This window comes from Monodon monoceros, unplaced genomic scaffold (genome assembly GCF_005190385.1).
Source record: "Monodon monoceros isolate NGI ecotype Baffin Bay Population unplaced genomic scaffold, NGI_Narwhal_1 Super_Scaffold_12, whole genome shotgun sequence".
NCBI classification, from domain to species: domain Eukaryota; kingdom Metazoa; phylum Chordata; class Mammalia; order Artiodactyla; family Monodontidae; genus Monodon; species Monodon monoceros.
Window position 1 is genome coordinate 55834672 of NW_021703768.1, and position 17748 is coordinate 55852419.

Sequence of the window (17748 nt, forward strand, 5' to 3'; positions counted from 1 at the left end):
TTGTTTGCTTACTTTTATCATAAACTAGGATTTAGAATTCATCCTATTTCTCAGTGATAGACTTGTACCCCTTGAAAGTGACTCATAATGGAATATTCTTTTACATTTAATTTTTATTTCAAACAGTACATCTTTGTGGTTTTATGGAATATAACAGTTATATAAATGAATATATAACCTTTGAAAATTGTGAATCGTTATGTTATACATATGAAACTTATATAATAGTATACATAAACTGTACCTAAAAAAAAAAAGCAGAAATATTTCTCCTTGTACTAAACCAGTTATTTCTCAAAATATTTTTTAAAAAAAAGTCAGTTACTAGACCAAGCATGCCTGTCTCCTCTACCCCTGGTTTTCACTCCTTGGAGCAATCACTTTCAACTCCAAAACTGTTTTCTCTGCTATTTACATCCATTTCTTTAGATAGTATGCTTATCATTATTTCTTGAGTGGTCTCTTTCCCTAGTTTTAGACATTTTCTATACTTCCTACTGTAAACATTGGAGATGTGGTGCTTGTGCACCTTCCTTTCCCAACACTCAATTTCTACTCCCACTCATTTACTGACATGTTTAATTTTACAAAAAAAGGGATAATAAGCTATGTATTCTGTATTCTTTTGCCTATTGTATTTCGGACTTTTAAGACATCATTAATCTACCTTATCCTTTTTAAACAATTGTATTGAATTTATGTTTCCCAATTTATTTAACCAGTCCCCTATGGTAGCCTTTTGGAGCCTTTTTCATTTTTCAGTATTTGTTTTATGTAGCTCAACAATATATAGTGTTGCATACTTCTAAACTCTTTCTCTCCCTACACACACACACACACACACACACACACACACACAGGCACGTGCGCACGCAATATTCTTCTGCAACTTGTTTTTCTGAATCAGTATTATTTCTGGAATCTTCCAGATGGATACATGTGGATCTGGTTTATTCATGCTCATCAGTGATTAGATTCAGTTATGTGGCTACACTAGAATTGGTCTATCCAAACTCTTGTTGATAAACATTTAAGCTGGTTTTTTTTAAATGTTTTACTTTTATACAGTCCTTCTACAGACATTCTTACACATATGTGAGTTTCTCTAGAGAATGTATCTTTAGTTGAAACCAATTATGAATTGTTGCTGCATAGAGAATACGCAGCAATGTCACCATATGTTGTCAAATTGCTCTCCAAAATGGTGGGATCAGTTTAACCTCCCACCACATTCTCACCAGCTTTGTATTGTCAGACTTTATAACAGTTGTCAATTAGATGGATCGAAAATGGTATATGGTTGTTTTTTCAATTAATACTTCTCTGATTACCAGTGAGGTTGATCATCTTTTCCTAGATTTATTGGCTTTTTAGACTTTTTCTGTTAGGTTGCTTACATTTTTTTCTTTCCTGTTGATTTGGTGGGGAATTTCTTATATATTGTGGATACCGATCCTTTATCAGAAATTTGCACTGGAGATACCCTCGTTGCTGTAAACAATAAATTACCAATCTGTAATAAGAATAGAAGAGGAGTATTCAAGCCAAACTGAGGATTATAGCCCAGAAGACAGTCTGTCAGGTAGCTCTGAGGAACTGTTCTGAAGAAGTATGGTTTTCAGCATAATGTATATCTTGTCAGAACAGAAAACATCAAGCATGACAGGGGTACATTCCTTCCAAGTTTCGAAAAAAGAAAAAAAAAGACAGATCAGCCGAAGACAGGTCACCGAGTACACAGTGAGTCAGTATGGCCATGGCTCCCGGGAAGGGAGCCTTATCATCAAAGGAGTACTACTACTGAAGTCCCTGGAAGGGAGGCATTTATCCCTGTCTTCAAAATGGACATTCTTTACTTCGGGGACAATGCACCCTTTTTTTTTCAATGGGTAAAAGCAGATGTACAATGTGTGTTTGATAGACCACAAAACAGGCTGTTCTAGTTAGCAAAAAGTTTGTTAAATCATGTATAAGCCAGAATGACTTCTCCATACTTCAGTATGTAAAAATTTTTTCCATCATCATCTCCCAGTCTTTGGCTGGACTTTTAGTTGATTTATGGTATGTTTTGAGGCACAGATATTTAAAATTTTAATCTGGTTAAATTTGTCCATGTTTTTCCTTTATTGGTTCCCTTTTTTGTGTGCTTCCTTACCTCCAGGTTATAAAGAATTCTACTATATTTTCGTCTAAAAATTTTAAAGTATTACTTTTCACATTTAGGTCTTCATTCCATTTGGAATTAAATTTTCTTTGTTGTGTAGTATGGGGATCCAGTATTTTTTCCCCAGCTCTCTCAACACTATTGATAGTATGTCCTTTTCCTGGTGAGTTGTAATGCCAAGTTCCAGTTTCTACTTGGATCTGTTTCTGGGCACACTATTCTTTTTTACTGGTTGACTTTTTTTTCCCCCCATCCCTGCTCCAATACAATAAGCCTATAATTACTATTGCCTTATAAAGTCTTGAAGTCTGGTAAGTCCCACATAGCTATTTTTCTTCAAAATTATCTTGGCTTACTCTATGGGTCAGTTGAGAAATTTGAAACAGATCAGGAGAATTTGAATATGAACTAGTTATTATATGCTACTCTGGCATTATTATTAATTTTGTTAGGTATGAGAATGGCATTATAGTTATGTAAGAAAATGTCCACATTTTAGAGGTGCCTACTTAAAGTATATAGGGATGAAATAACATGAAGTCTGGGACTTGAAAAAGTGTCTATTGTAGCCAACAAAAAGGAGAGGATGAATGAATGAAGTAAGTATGGCAAAATATTGGTAATTATTGAATCTGGGTGATGAAGTAGATGGCTTCATGAAACTAGTCTATTTTTTATTATGTTTAGAAAATGTAATCATGTTTTAAATGATCTGTTCTTAGCTCTTTACTTTTCCATGTAAAGTTTAGAATCCATTTGTCAATGTCCTTGAAAAATGCTCTTGTACTTTACATTTAGTTCCATTAAAGAGAATTGACATATTTGACGTATTTATGATATTGAGTCTTCCTATCCATGAACATGCTATCTATATTTATTCTGATCTCATTTCTTAGGCATATTTTAAGAGTGCTTTATAGTGTTCGTGGAAAGCTTCATACATCTCTTGTTGGCATTATTCCTAAGTGCCTTATATTTTTTGGTGCTATAATAAATAGCCTACCTTTAAATTAAAAGTTCTATTTGTATTATATAGGTGGGGGATATTTTTTAAAGTAGAATAGTTGATTTTCTGGAGTAGGATTTTTTTTTTTTGTATTCTTGGTTACATTGTCATTGTATAAAGTAGTTAGCTCTTGTTCTTTAACCTGGTACTTGGTTTTGTGTTAAGACTGAACCTGTTAATGCAGTTTGATGTGCTTATTCACAGTAACAACAGTTTAACCATTTTCTATATCCGTCGCAATTTGTAATTTTTCTTTTTGGAAAATGTGGTCCCTGGGAGCATATTGTTGGACACATTAAGCATCTTATTTTGTGTGTTACGCATTTCCTCCGAAGTAGTCTAACTTGAAGTGCTCCTTTTGTTTATTAGCCTCTATGCGTTTAATTATTTGTTCCTCATTTAATCTAACAAAGATGTGTAATTCAAAACTTAAGGGGAAAGGAATGATAGGTACTTGATCCTTTCTTCTGTTGTTAATTTTGCCTTTCTGATTCATGATTCCCACTCCCTTCTTGCCTACTAATACTAGCTACATATGAGTTGCTACATATTTTTGCTATAAGTTTTTTTTTAAGAATTTTTAAAAATTTTAATTAATTTATTTTTGGCTGCTTTGGGTCTTTGTTGCTGCGCGGGGGGCTTTCTCTAGTTGTGGCAAGCGGGGGCTACTCTTTGTTGTGGTACGTGGGCTTCTCATTGCGGTGGCTTCTTTTGTCGCGGAGCACGGGCTCTGGGTGTGCGGGCTTCAGTAGTTGTGGCACTCGGGCTCAGTAGTTGTGGTTCGCAGGCTCTAGAGCACAGGCTCAATAGTTCTGGCACACGGGCTTAGTTGCTCCACGGCATGTGGGATCTTCCTGAAACAGGGCTCAAACCCATGTACCCTGCATTGGCAGGTGGATTCTTAAGCACTGCGCCACCAGCAAAGTCCTTGAAGTGTTTATATATATGCATTGGTCTAAATAATTTAACATATTTCTAATGTGTTTGTTTTTTCCTCTGCCAGATCAAACTTGGACATAGATCAGAAGCTAAAGATGGTGAGTAAGTTATTTCATGTAATCTGACAGAACAGGAAAGGTTCTTATTCTCAGTGAGGAAGAGAACAAAGTATTAATTAAAGTTAACAGTGGTTCTGGATAGAGTTATTGCAGGGTCCCAGAAGAGTAAAGATAGACTCAGGATAGAGATAGGATATTTGTGATTTTCGCCACTTGGGTGTTCAGAAGAATATTCAAGTCACCTAAGTAGATGGAAGACAGCAAGGTTATTAGTGACTTGTCTTCCTGTCTTCGTTACTGCTTTAGGTGTTGTTACAAGCCATTGTTTCTTCTTCTGAGCTTCTGATTACTTTGAAAATTCAGGATTCATGGAAGTATACAAAGCTTACTATAGAATAAATGTATGGAGGGGAAAGATTTTTTTTTACCCCTTCTTCCAAAGCCTTATTTGCTAGAGTGCTAAGTCCTACTTAGTCATCAAGAAATAGTTCCTATGTAAAGGATCCATCATCTCTGTAATAACTAGTACCAGATTTTATTTTAAATGTTGAGTTCCATCCTTCACATTGGGCAAAATGGTATCTAATCACTAGTTTGCTGTTAGCTTAAAGAATCTGCCACTGATACTCATAAGGCAAGAGAAGGGAGCCATTAACTTCTCACCTATATGCTACACACTTGTGTACATGTTGTTCCAGCAGTCTTCAGATCTGATATCTCACAGATAAAGTGAATACTTTTTTCACCATTTATCATAGTCTGTGCTAAGCTATTTTAAAAATAAAGCAATATAAAATGGAAACAGATATGTCATAAAAATTGTTATTTTTTTCCTGAGGAATAGTCATCGCTATTTCATCAGACTGACCTTTCCCAAAAAATACATTGACAAGAAGGTTTGAGATTTCAGAATTATTTTTCACTTTTTTCTTTGCCTTTTTGTGTAGGTATAAATAGAACAGCTTTAAGAGAGATAAAATTATTACAGGAGCTAAGTCATCCAAATATAATTGGTGTGAGTATGATCTAAGTTGTTTCTGGGATTTGGGACCCTGCCTTTCCTGAATGTGGTAGATGTTGATTGAAGGCTCAGCAAGATAAGTTGTTCTAGATGAGCCTTGCAAAAAGGCTGAAATTTATTTTCTATCCTAATTGTTCTTGTAGGCAGTGTCTTAAAAACTATACAACTGATGAAATAAATTAAATATTGGCGTACAGGCTGATTTTCTCAGAGATCATTTTGAAGCCTAGAGAGCTCTAGCATGTGTAAGACCTTTAGCAAATTCCCTTGAACTCTGTGCCATAGTCCCTACCTCATAGCGTTGTTATGAGACTGAATACACGTAAAGTACCTGGGATAGTGCCTGGCATAGAGAACACGCTCATTCAATGAATGATAGCTGCTAATGCTATTTGTAGGATGTTCTTAAGTACCAAGTTTGGGAATTTTTCTAAATTGGAGACTTAAATGAGGTTTTCATTAATTCATATCTTTATTATAACTCCAAAATTTGGAGGGAGAGGTTAAGTATTTAGTGATTTTGTTTTTAATAGTAAGGTTTAGTATCCTGTGCTTCAAAGTACTAATTCCTAGCCAAAAAAAAGATAAATATTAAATTTAATAAAATTATTTAAACTTTACAGAGAATTATCAACAATCCAAATGCTTGTTTAAGTTTTTAAAAATTACTGTCAAGTGTTTAATAGAGAATCACATGTTGATTTTTTTAAAATTTTGCTTTGTAGCTCCTTGATGCTTTTGGACATAAATCTAATATTAGCCTTGTCTTTGATTTTATGGAAACTGACCTAGAGGTAAGATTAAAATATCTGGAGGAATTTTTTTTCTCTATTTATCAAAAGAGAATCTAAATATTTATTTTCTACCTTTGAAGATACTGGCAGTCAAAAGAATGCTTAATTTTGTTGAAATCTAGATGTGTTCTCAAGTCAAAGATCTTCTGAATCATTTAGCCATATTCCCAGGGTTAAATACAAGAGTTGGATTTCAATAGCATTGTGTCTACCAAGTTCCCAATACCTTATTGACATTCCTTTTTCGAAAAATGAGTGTTTGGCTTCGGAGGATTTGGAACTTCTTTGTGATATTATCACAGAATATCCTTTTGAAAGCCAGGTTTCTTTTTGAGAAAAATAAAATTTTATACTTTTCATTAATATTAATTGCATCTCAGTAATGGACATTCCAAGGATGTGGAACAAGTGGAATTCTCATACACTGCTGATGAGAATGCAAAGTGATGCAGCCACTTTGGAAAACAGTTAGGCAGTTTCTTATACAATTAAATATACACTTAAGGTACAATCTAGTAAATACTGCCTCTACGTATTTATTTATCCAAGAGAAACAAAAACATATGACTACACAGATGTTTAGCTTTATTTGTCACTACCCAAACTGGAAACAACCCAAATAGCTTTCATTAAGTGAATGTGTAATCATAAAGTGGAATACTATTTGAGAATAAAAAGAAACAAACTACTAACATATGAAACAGTATAGGTGAATCTCAAATACATTATACTAAACAAAAGAAGCCAGGCTCAAAAAGCTATTGATATTGGGCTTCCCTGGTGGCGCAGTGGTTGAGAGTCCGCCTGCCGATGCAGGGGACACAGGTTCGTGCCCCAGTCCGGGAGGATCCCGCATGCCGTGGAGCGGCTGGGCCCGTGAGCTACGGCCGCTGAGCCTGTGTGTCCAGAGCCTGTGCTCCGCAACGGGAGAGGCCACCACAGTGAGAGGCCCACGTACCGCGAAAAAAAAAAAAGCTATTGATATTATATTATTCCATGTATGATTTTTTGGAAAAGGCAAAATTAAAGGAACAAAAATCAGGTCAGTGGTTGCCTGGGTAGGGAATCGAGGGGAGGATTGAGTAGAGAGTGGCCTGGGGAGAGTTTAGGGGGTTATGAAACTATGTCTTGATTATGGTAGTGGTTACACAACTGCATGTGTTTGTTGAAATTCATAGAACTGTGAGATTAAAAGCGTATATTTTACCTATTTTAAAAAAAAGAAAATGTGAATTTTTATCTCATATAACGAAAAGTCTAGGAATAAACTGACTGACTTGAGGCATAGTTCACAAATAATGCTAATGTAACACAGTCTTTCACTTTAACTCAGTGTTTTCTCTCTGTTGCCTTGTTCATGGGTAGAATTTCTCAATATAGTGGCTCAGGCACTTGCAGGCTTCTGTCCTTAGAGTTTAATAATCCCTGAGGAAAGAAAGTGCTTTGTTCCCTTTGATTCTAGCACCAATATTTGCCTTGGCTTGGCTCACATATCCATCCCTGAGCTAGTCTGGAAAGCAGGCTGCAGTGTGGTGACTGACCATGCCTGGGTCGTTGTGTCTACCTCTGAAGTCTACAGGTAGTGCACAGTCCTGTTTTAACCACGTGGACTAAGCTGGAAACAGATGGAGTGTTGAATGCTCTTGTCAGAAGGGGCTATGTATCTGGGGGCAAGTGAAAACAACAGATGTTTGCTACATGGATGCCTAAAAACAAAGCAGTAGGACATAAAGCACTGCTTTCTTTCCAAACCAAAGATACTTTCCCTAACCATATAATTGGAGGTTCTGACAGTACTTCCTAAGGAGAGTTAGGCAAGCTCTCTTGAGATTCTCCTCTATGAATAAATCCACTTTATGTCTGTAAATGATTTTATATAGTAGAGTCCATTTGGAATAATAAAGCTTACCTGTATATTGTATGCCTGCTTTACAGGTTATAATAAAAGATAACAGTCTTGTGCTGACTCCATCACACATCAAAGCCTACATGTTGATGACTCTTCAAGGATTGGAATATTTACATCAACACTGGATTCTACATAGGGTAAGGTTTTTAACCAAATATTGTTGCTTCTTCATGTTGTAGTCAGACTTTATGTAGCCAATTTATTACACAAAAGGTCTGAGTATGTAAATTGTTACAAAATAGAGCTGGGCCATTTTATCCAACCTTCTTCCTCTGTGTGCTCCCTTCAGTTCCACTACGTGGTGCTGTGAGGACTCTGAATTACTATATGAAACTTAGAAATGGAAGAGACCTAGTCCTTCATGTTTTTCATAGTTGAAGAGCTAAGTTGCTGACCAAAGTTACGTATTTTTTTTCAAGGTCAGCAGCTGAAAATTGACAATAGTATTAGAACCTAGACATTTTGGCTTGAAGTCCAGTGTTCTTTGTGCTGTACTGTTGTAATGGGAAAAAAATAAACAAAACCAAAAACAGTGGGAGTCTGGATTAAATTATGCAATGCAAAAATACCTTTGGAAAAATATTTCTAGTAGCTCTAAAATTCTAGGAAATAATGAAATAAAATTTCTGAAATGGCTGAGCCATTGTTAGGAGCATTCAGCTACTAGAACAAGGCTGATAATTTAGATAGGTAGATGTTCTTAGGCACCCTATTTAGATGAAATAGCTAAAAATAAGTAAGTTATAGTTAGTAATTCTCATACTTACACTTGGAATCTCTTTTAGGTTATTGCTAATATATTTTTAGCATAGATTGTGAAGACTGTATTCCTCACCCTTATAAGTGCCTAATATTTTTATTTACTGAAGTTCATATATAGTGGGGGGTTTTTTGTTTCTTTGTTTTTGTTTTGTTTTTGGCCTCGTGGCTTGTGGGATCTTAGTTCCCCGACCAGGGATTGAACTCGGGCCCTCAGCAGTGAGAGTGCAGAGTCCCTAACCTCTGAACCGCCAGGGAATTCCCCATATATATTGTCACTAAATTAAATAGCAGCAGCTATCTATTGAGTGCTTACTACAAGCCAGTCACTACACTAGGGCTTTTACAGGAAATATTAAATTTAATCCTCACAGCAAACCTGTGAAGTAGGTAAATTGAAGTTCGTGAAATTAAGTACCTTGACCCAATGTCTCACTAAGTAATATGGCCAATCTTATTTTGCTTTGTAGGATTTTATGTCAATAAAAATAATATTGGTGGTTGTTTAGATTTGGGGTGTTACCCCATTTCTGCTAAGTTTAAATTTAAGCCAACTAAATGTATCGTTGTGATATTCTTCTCCACCCTGCTTACTTGTTTGTTTAAAACCTCTGTTATATAGGACCTAAAACCAAACAACTTGTTGCTAGATGAAAATGGAGTTCTAAAACTGGCAGATTTTGGCCTGGCCAAATCATTTGGGAGCCCCAATAGAGCTTATACACATCAGGTTGTAACCAGGTAAGGATTCCTTAACTAACTGAAACCTTATATTGTGTAGGATATACACAAATGATTGTGATTACACAGATGAGCATCATTTGTCTTCTCTGAAATTTTGGCAGAGTTCAGGGATTACTATTGGTATTTTATTAAAAATATAGCCCTTTTTTATATTGTGTATACCTTACCACAGTGAAAAAAATATACAGCCCTTCTTTCAAACGGAGTTGAATTTAACTCAGTCCTCAGAGACTTACCAAGTTATTTTGGGGACTAATTTATACTTCTTATACAGTTTAGTTAGGTAGGTTGGAACTGTAGTGCCTGTTCTTGTACATAAGCATGTGATTTGGGGGGCCTGTGTTTATTTTATTGGTCAGTCTTGGTTCCACATTTTATATCATTCAGTGTGAATGAAAATTCTCTAAACAAAGCAGTGCATTTATATTTGGGTTTTGCATATTATTAGTTGCTTCCACTTTCTGTTCATACTTTTTGTGTATAAAAACTAAAAATCACATTAAATAGATAAGGATGGTAGATTTTATCTTGTCAGGATGACATTTGTTAATTTCTCTGACTCTCGTAAGGACCTGAGAAGTCATCAGATTCTCTATCCTTTTAAATTACTTTGTCACCTTCCTCCAGATCTCACTGAGTGTCAGTCACCTGAGCCCTGAGTAAAAAGTAAGGGATATAAGTAGTTGTTCATGTAATTTCTGGAAAGATTAAGCCCATCATTCAGGAACACTGGGGACTCAGGAAAACAGGGACCCACATACATGAGTATTGTGTGCCACTGGTTTTCATCTACTCGTTTCTCATACTTTCTCTTCTTGCAAATCAAATGCTACTAGTAGGTCAAATTAACGTGAGGACTGAGAATTAACAATTTAGATAACCTCGACAAGAGCAATTTTGGTGGAGTGGTGGGATGAAAGCCTGACTGAAACGGGTTTAAGAGGATGAGAGAAGAGGAAATGGAGACAGTAAGAACAGACAACCAGAGGATGAGGGGTAACTGTTAGGGGAAGTGGGGTCCAAAGAAGTTTTTGTTTCTTTATATTTTAGTTTATTTTTTAAGGCTAGAAAAAATAATGGTATGTTTGACATTGATGTTAAAAATCTAGTAAGAACAAAAAGTTGATGTAGGAGAAAGAGGAGAGAATTGGAGGAGCAATATCCTTGAAAATAGGCAGGAGAGTGGGGTGTCAGTGCCCAAGTTGAGGGATTGACTTTAAAAACAATCATGGATAGTTCATCTGTAGTTATGGATGGGAAGGCGGATTGTGAGAATACAAATGACTGAAGGTGAGTCTGTAGAAATTTTTTTTCATTACTTGCATTATTTCAGTGAAGTAGGAAGTAAGGTCATCAGCTGAGAGGAAGGATGGTGTTGAGGGTTCCTGGAGAAAGAAAGTGTTACTCATCTCAAAGTGGGAGAGTGAATGGACTAAGGGTGTATGTAATTTCCTGGCAGTAATATGGAACTTGTTGGTTTTATAGCCAATTTTTCTTGAGTTAATATATCCATAAAAGTGCATTTCATCAGTAGATGATGTTTTGCTGAGGAATTTTCTCTAAGAAATACTTTAATTCCATCCTAAAATGACAGTATTTCTTTTTGTTCTTCAGGTGGTATCGGGCCCCTGAGCTACTATTTGGAGCTAGAATGTATGGTGTAGGTGTGGACATGTGGGCTGTTGGCTGTATATTAGCAGAGTTGCTCCTAAGGGTAAGTCTGGAATTGATGTACACACTTCAGTATTGTTATAGGAATTTGTTTTTATAATTTGTGTAATAATTATCTTCCCAGAAGTAATTCCCAGAGAGGAGTACCATCCTTGAAACAAAAAACCAACAAACAGGTTAATAAAAAAAAACACCTCAGCCAAGTACAACCTTTTTATTAATGCTAATGCGAGATGAGATCTCCCACTTAGGACAATAAAGGTTTTATTATAGATCATTCTGTGTTCTGAAATGTAACTCTAATAAAACTCATTGGGCTGTAATATGGTACTGTCTCTACAGTAACTAAAAGTGTTAGGATAAACTTACGTACTTCTGGTACTTTTTTGTTTGGGCTGTTTAAAGGTACACTTTAAGAGATACGTAATACCAACCACTGCAGATGCAACTCTGCATAACTTTAAATATTGTGTGAGAGGAGCATTTTAGTTCTGTTCAAGCAGAGCAGACATGGTGGTCCTATAGCATTTCTCAAACTGAGACCATCTTACAATGAAACATCCTCTCCCTTCCCTCACTGTAGAGAAAGATGCCAACTTGGTAAGTTTTCTTTAGCTATGAAGTTTAGTTTAGCCCTTCTCAATGATGAAGGCAGAGGAGTATTGGGAAATCACACTGAGGCTGAGTGTTTTTCCTTCTTACATTCCAGATTCCAGCCTCTACTCCCCCTCTCCTCAAGCCATGTGTATTTAATGAAATGTGAACCCAAAACACAAAAATACAGCTATTTATTTCCTTGAACACAGAACATAGCTTCTGTACGCCAGAGAGAAGATACCTTCTTAAATGTCTTTTTTAGTTTAGTGTGAGTTCTATGCATCATTTTGAGATGCTCACCCTTCTGAATGCTGGTAGAAGAAACCCTCACATTTAGGCTTGAAGATGACATAAGTAATCCCTGTAGTAATGGGTCCTCTTAGTCACCTGGTGTGACAACTATGCTACTCACAAAAACAGAGTTTACTGGAAGGGTACATTTGAGAATCTGTTAACTCTCAAAAGCCCAGTTCATTCATGACCGAAACAGAAACGGAATTCCATAGCCCCTAGTGTTATGACTGATCATTCCATTTAGAAAGTAAGGAGAGAGAGATAGCAGTTGAGAATAAATGGGTTAGAAATGGTGGACCTGGTTGAAGTCATAGTTGGAGTCTTGCTAACCATTGGCATCATTGCTGGAATTATTATTAAGGTTATGAAGGAGTTGACAGGCAGCCCTATTTGGTGAAGAACTGTACCATTTTGCCATATATTTTTCCAGCACAATTAAAAGTGTTTCCTGTTTTAAACTGTCTCTGTACTCATTTGAAAATATCCTTGGAAATGCTGTCCACACAGTTCTAAATCTGTGGTGAGATTCTGCAGTCCAAATAGATAATAGTTGAAAGCCAGGGTAATTCAGAAGATTTGCTAATATAAGCGTTTAACTTCTTTAAAGTGTTTTTTCTATATAAATTTTATAGAAGGTTTAATAACTAGAAAACAGGAGCAATAATAAGTAATCCTATATCCAACCAAAGTAGTCTATATAGTTTAAAACATTTTAGAAGCAAATTGGTCTGCATTCTGGACCTCTGAAAAGGAATTGAGAAATATTTATACTAGTGGAGTATTATGTCACTGAATAACACAAATCTACTTTTTAATTTATGATCTGTTTATGTTCTTTTTTCTTAATCATGTTATGAGACATAGTGATTAATAGAAAATCTAAACTTGGATATTACCTACTGAGCAAATGCCACTATCTGGTCTAGATAGTTTCAAAGATAACCATTTTAGTTTGTAAATAAGAAGTAGTTTGGGGGAGACATTTTATGCTTTATAGGAAGGTCACTGGGCATCCTACTGGCCTGCATTAGAGCATTCCCTAGAGATGATGTGGTGATACAAAAATTTGATCAACCAGCAGCTGCCTGCCATACTCTTACTTCATCCAGATGGTGAGGATCCAGAGCTAATGGCTTGGCCTGTGGTTGATCTTCAGCCCCTTGACATTCCAACACTTCAGTTTGGCTGTATCAGCTCAGAACAGAGCTTCCATCAGTTTTTGCATAGGCTTCTGGATGCACATGGATGTTAGAGGCTATAGGATATCAGATGTTCAAGAATGTTATTGTTCATGCCTATTGCATAAAAAAACTTGCTGATTTTCTGATATTTGGTTTGTGATCCCTGCCTCTCTGTAAAGACCTGAGAAAGAAAAAATAAATTTCTACAATGTCATTGTTCTTAAAAAGATGAATCTCAACACAATTTTAAAAGAGAAGTCATGAGTGGAGTCCTACTGAAAAGAACCAGAGGGAAGTCCCTCTTGCGTTCCTGTACTGTTGAACTCAGTACTTCTCTTCCTCTTAGGATTAATTGGACTCTTTTTCCTAAAACTGAAAAGTTTTCATTCATATGCTTAGTCACAATTGTATTGGTTAAATTCTGGTGTCCTCTAAGAAGCTGTTATAGAACAGGATAAAAGAACAATAAAGGGCTTCCTTGGTGGCACAGTGGTTGAGAATCTGCCTGCCAATGCAGGGGACACGGGTTCGAGCCCTGGTCTGGGAAGATCCTACGTGCTGCAGAGCAGCTAAGCCAGTGCACCACAACTACCGAGCCTGCGCTCTAGAGCCTGCGAACCACAACTACTGAGCCCACGCGCCTAGAGCCCATGCTCCACAACAAGAGAAGCTGCCGCAATGAGCGGCCCGCGCACTGCAAAGAAGAGTGGCCCCTGCTCACTGCAACTAGAGAAAGCCTGTGCGCAGCAACCAAGACCCAATGCAGTCAAAAATAAATAAACAAACAAACAAATAAATATAAAAATACTGACTAGGACTTGGGAGGCCAAATCATTAAAAAAAAAGATTTATTTATTATTTATTTATTTTATTTATTTTTGGCTGTGTTGGGTCTTAGTTGCGGCATGCGGGATCTTCGTTGAGGCGTGTGGGATCTCTCATTGTGGCGTGCAGGCTTCTCTCTAGTTGTGGCATGAGGGTTTTCTCTTCTCTAGTCGTAGCGCACAGGCTTCAGGGTGCGTGGGCTCTGTCGTTGTGGCACATGGGTTCCAGAGTGCATGGACTCTGTAGTTTGCTGCATGCGGGCTCTCTACTTGAGGCATGCAAGCTCAGTAGTTGCGGCACGTGGGCTTAGTTTCCCTGCAGCATGTGGGATCTTAGTTCCCTGACCAGGCATCGAACCAGCGTCCGCTGCATTGTAAGGCAGATTCTTTACCACTGGACCACCAGGGAAGTCCCAGACAGTGGATTTTTTTAGTCAACGTTGCATTGATGCTTAATACAATGAAGACATTTTAAAATAAAGTGATAATTATATCTTGAGGATTTTTAAGATGGCAAGGCAAAAATCTCCCCCCCTCAGAAATTATCTCTAAAAAGAAACAAACATAAATGTTTGAAATTAGGAGGTGCCTATAACCCTATGCCAGAGGATATGAAGCCAGAAATGAAGAAGGCTAAAAGTCTTCAGAAACGGATACCAACTGAACGCAAATTTTGTTTGGCACACAGAATCCTGGAGTTGCTTAGCAATGAGAGTGATCATTGATGGCAATAATGAGGTGCAGGACTAAAAACAGAAGGGTTGGTTGAAAAACCTGTATATTGAGCACTTAATAACAAGGTCCCCGACATGACCAGGTTACTTTCCTTCCCCCAGCTATACTTCCCCCTGACTTATTCCTCCACCAGGGAAAGGTTTATTCTCCAAAGAAACTGAAGGAGGAATCTCTAGACATGGGCATCCTTAGACACAGTGAAGGACGGGGGTGAGATGCCAGGGTGAAAACACACAGATTACATGAAAGTCTGCACACTAAACAGTAAAACCTCCAACTTATTTCCCTGTTCAGCTCCCAGAACCCTGGCAGCCAGTGTAAAACTCATTTTAACTCAGGTAAAAGATTAGAGGATCCTTCACTGGAAGAACTGAACAGTCCCAGAGAATAGACCCGTAGGTAACTGGCATTAAGCTACCTGTCCAATCTTTCTAGATAAAGGCCATGAGTTAACAAGCTCTTTTCATAGATAGAATGCTTTGAATCAGCTTTTTTAGTACCTTACCTTTAAATATGAATGGTTAGCCAGTGATCACCAGATAGTTATCAAGGATTTTCAGGTATTTAATGACTGCTTCCAACATGTAAGGATAACCAGATAATTGGCAAGGATCATCAGGTATTTGATGAAAGCCTCCAACATGAATGACATACTGAAACAAACTAAAAAAGAAACTTGGAAAAAATAGAAACTATCAGGTAGCAGAAGAAAATTCATCCTCGCCTCCCCACCTGCACCAAATCTTCAGAGAACTGAGAGAATATACTGCATACATAAAACAAGAACATGATGCTCTTTTACTAAAGGAACAATCAAAGAATAAAGTATACTTGAAATTTTTCAAAAAGGATAACTAAAAGCAAACAAAAATAGTAGAAAAGTAAGCTAAAGAACTCTTTCATTAAATAGAACCAAAAGATAAAAGAGATGGACTATAGTAGGGAAAAGATAAGAAAATTAGAAGATTGATCCAGGAGTGATCTTAGAATATAGCAAAGGAGAAGAAAGAAAATCGAGGGTAGGAAATTCATAAGAAAATAGCCCAGCATTGATGGATGTGAATAGGTTGGAAGTGCCATAAAGATTCTGCACAATGAATGAAAGAAGATCCATGCCCAGACACATGGTGAAATTTCAGAATACCAGGGGATTCTTAAGAAAAAGCCTTTATTTCCACAGAGAGAAAAAACATGAAAAGCTTACACAGAAACCAAAATAAAGGATTAGGGAAAAGATGGCATCAGACTTCTCAAAAGCAACATTGAAGACAACAGAACACATTGTGAGGGATCCAAATTCCACGCATTAGGCAGCTCATTTTAATTTAAATTTCTTACATCAGACAAAAACAGCCATCCTTAAAATCTGGTTAAATTGCAACCTTGCTCACAAAACTAAGGCTGTGATGATGAGTGTCCCTGTCTTCAGATCTCATAATACAATTTACGTTGGTGGTTTGCAAAGTAGCAGAGGTATAAGAAGGTATAAGAAGGTATAAGAAGAAAATGTGAGCATGTCTAAAAAGATTTATGGGGACTTCCCTGGTGGTCCAGTGGTTAAGAATCTGCTTTCCAGTGCAGGGGGCGTGGGTTCAATCCCTGGTCAGAGGAACTAAGATCCCACATGCTGCGGGGCAACTAAGCCCACATGCCGCAACTACAGAGCCCATGTGCCGCAACTAAGACCCAACAGCCAAAAATAAATAAATATTAAAAAAAAAAAAAGATTTATGAAATGTTATTTAATATCCCTTCTAGTTTCTATTTTATTCACATTTAATATACATGATAGCACGCTATTATAAATACATATTTTAAATAGGGTTTATGTTAAGTCTGGGTCCAATCAGAATATAGAAACCACACGCTAATTTGAAAAGGGAAGTTTAATATAAAGAATTATTAACTATGACAAGAGGTTGTAGTAATTGACTAACAAAAAGTAAAGAGAACTCTAAAGAATATAGGAATAGCAGATATAAAGAGCAGTCACCCTTATACCTAGGGGTAACCCTAGGACTAAGGACAGAGCACCCAATGAGAGGACACCCAGGGCTGAGATCTAGACCTCTTGAAGAGGGCACGGTGTGGCTCACTGGTTGGCCGAGAAGCTGCTGTAGAGCTGTGCTGAACTTGCTGGAAATCTGTCCTCTTGGATGCTGAGGAAAGCTGTTCAGGGTATTTCAGGTGCTGAGGAAAGCATTTCTCTAGAGGCACTGCTACAAAACCATCTGCAGGGCATTCTAGAGGGAAGCTGCTGGCCTCCGTGCACTGTTGGAACTGAACACTGGAGAAACTGGTCACACTGCAGGAACCTGGTACCGATTCTAGAAGCTGAGAGTGGTGCAGGAGCCTGCCAGGCAAGCCGACTGGAACCAGGAAGCAAAACTTTTCTTCCTGTGATGTCTCTCCAGCATTCTCTACTGACAAAGCTTCACTTGGCAAAGGAAAAATATTTAAAGGGCCCAGATCCATTTTTATGGAGAGTCAAAAAGGATGAATTTGGAGTATATTGATAACTGGCAGAGGTGTTTTTGTTATGTTTTGTTGCTGGTAGAGGTCCACAGTAATAAAAATGTTGGAGACTTGGTACTTAATTTCATGTCTTCCCAGTGATTCTATAAACTTTTTCATTGCCTTTAACAGTGCCAAAGGCCTCTTAACTCACAGAGTAGAGAAAACTCCTTTTTTTTTTCTTTCCTGTATACTTACATGTCTGAGAAATGAACTGGAAAATAATGTCTTTGTGTAGCAAAGATTTTGATCATTTCTTATCAGCTTACTGACGTTTAACTTATAATTATTATTTTTTTTACATCTTTATTAGAGTATAATTGCTTTACAATGCTGTGTTAGTTTCTGCTTTATAACAAAGTGAATCAGTTATACATATACATATGTTCCCATATCTCTTCCCTCTTGCGTCTCCCTCCCTCCCACCCTCCCTATCCCACCCCTCCAGGCACTGAAAGCACCGAGCTGATCACCCTGTGCTATGCGGCTGCTTCCCACTAGCTATCTACCTTACATTTGGTAGTGTATATATGTCTA

The 17748-nt window shown here is 37.2% G+C and overlaps 1 protein-coding gene across 3 annotated transcripts in view; it reads left to right on the top strand.

The window, feature by feature from the left end:
• CDK7 (cyclin dependent kinase 7) overlaps window positions 1-17748 on the top strand; it is a 29924-nt gene that overhangs the window by 2102 nt on the left and 10074 nt on the right. For 2 of the 3 annotated variants that reach the window (XM_029218122.1, XM_029218121.1), the window contains exons 3-8: window positions 4174-4207; window positions 5116-5183; window positions 5915-5983; window positions 7919-8029; window positions 9274-9392; window positions 11010-11109. In XM_029218122.1, coding sequence (XP_029073955.1) covers window positions 4174-4207; window positions 5116-5183; window positions 5915-5983; window positions 7919-8029; window positions 9274-9392; window positions 11010-11109 — 501 coding nt within the window. The remainder of the gene's footprint in view (window positions 1-4173; window positions 4208-5115; window positions 5184-5914; window positions 5984-7918; window positions 8030-9273; window positions 9393-11009; window positions 11110-17748) is intronic. The other variant, XM_029218123.1, reaches the window with a different exon arrangement.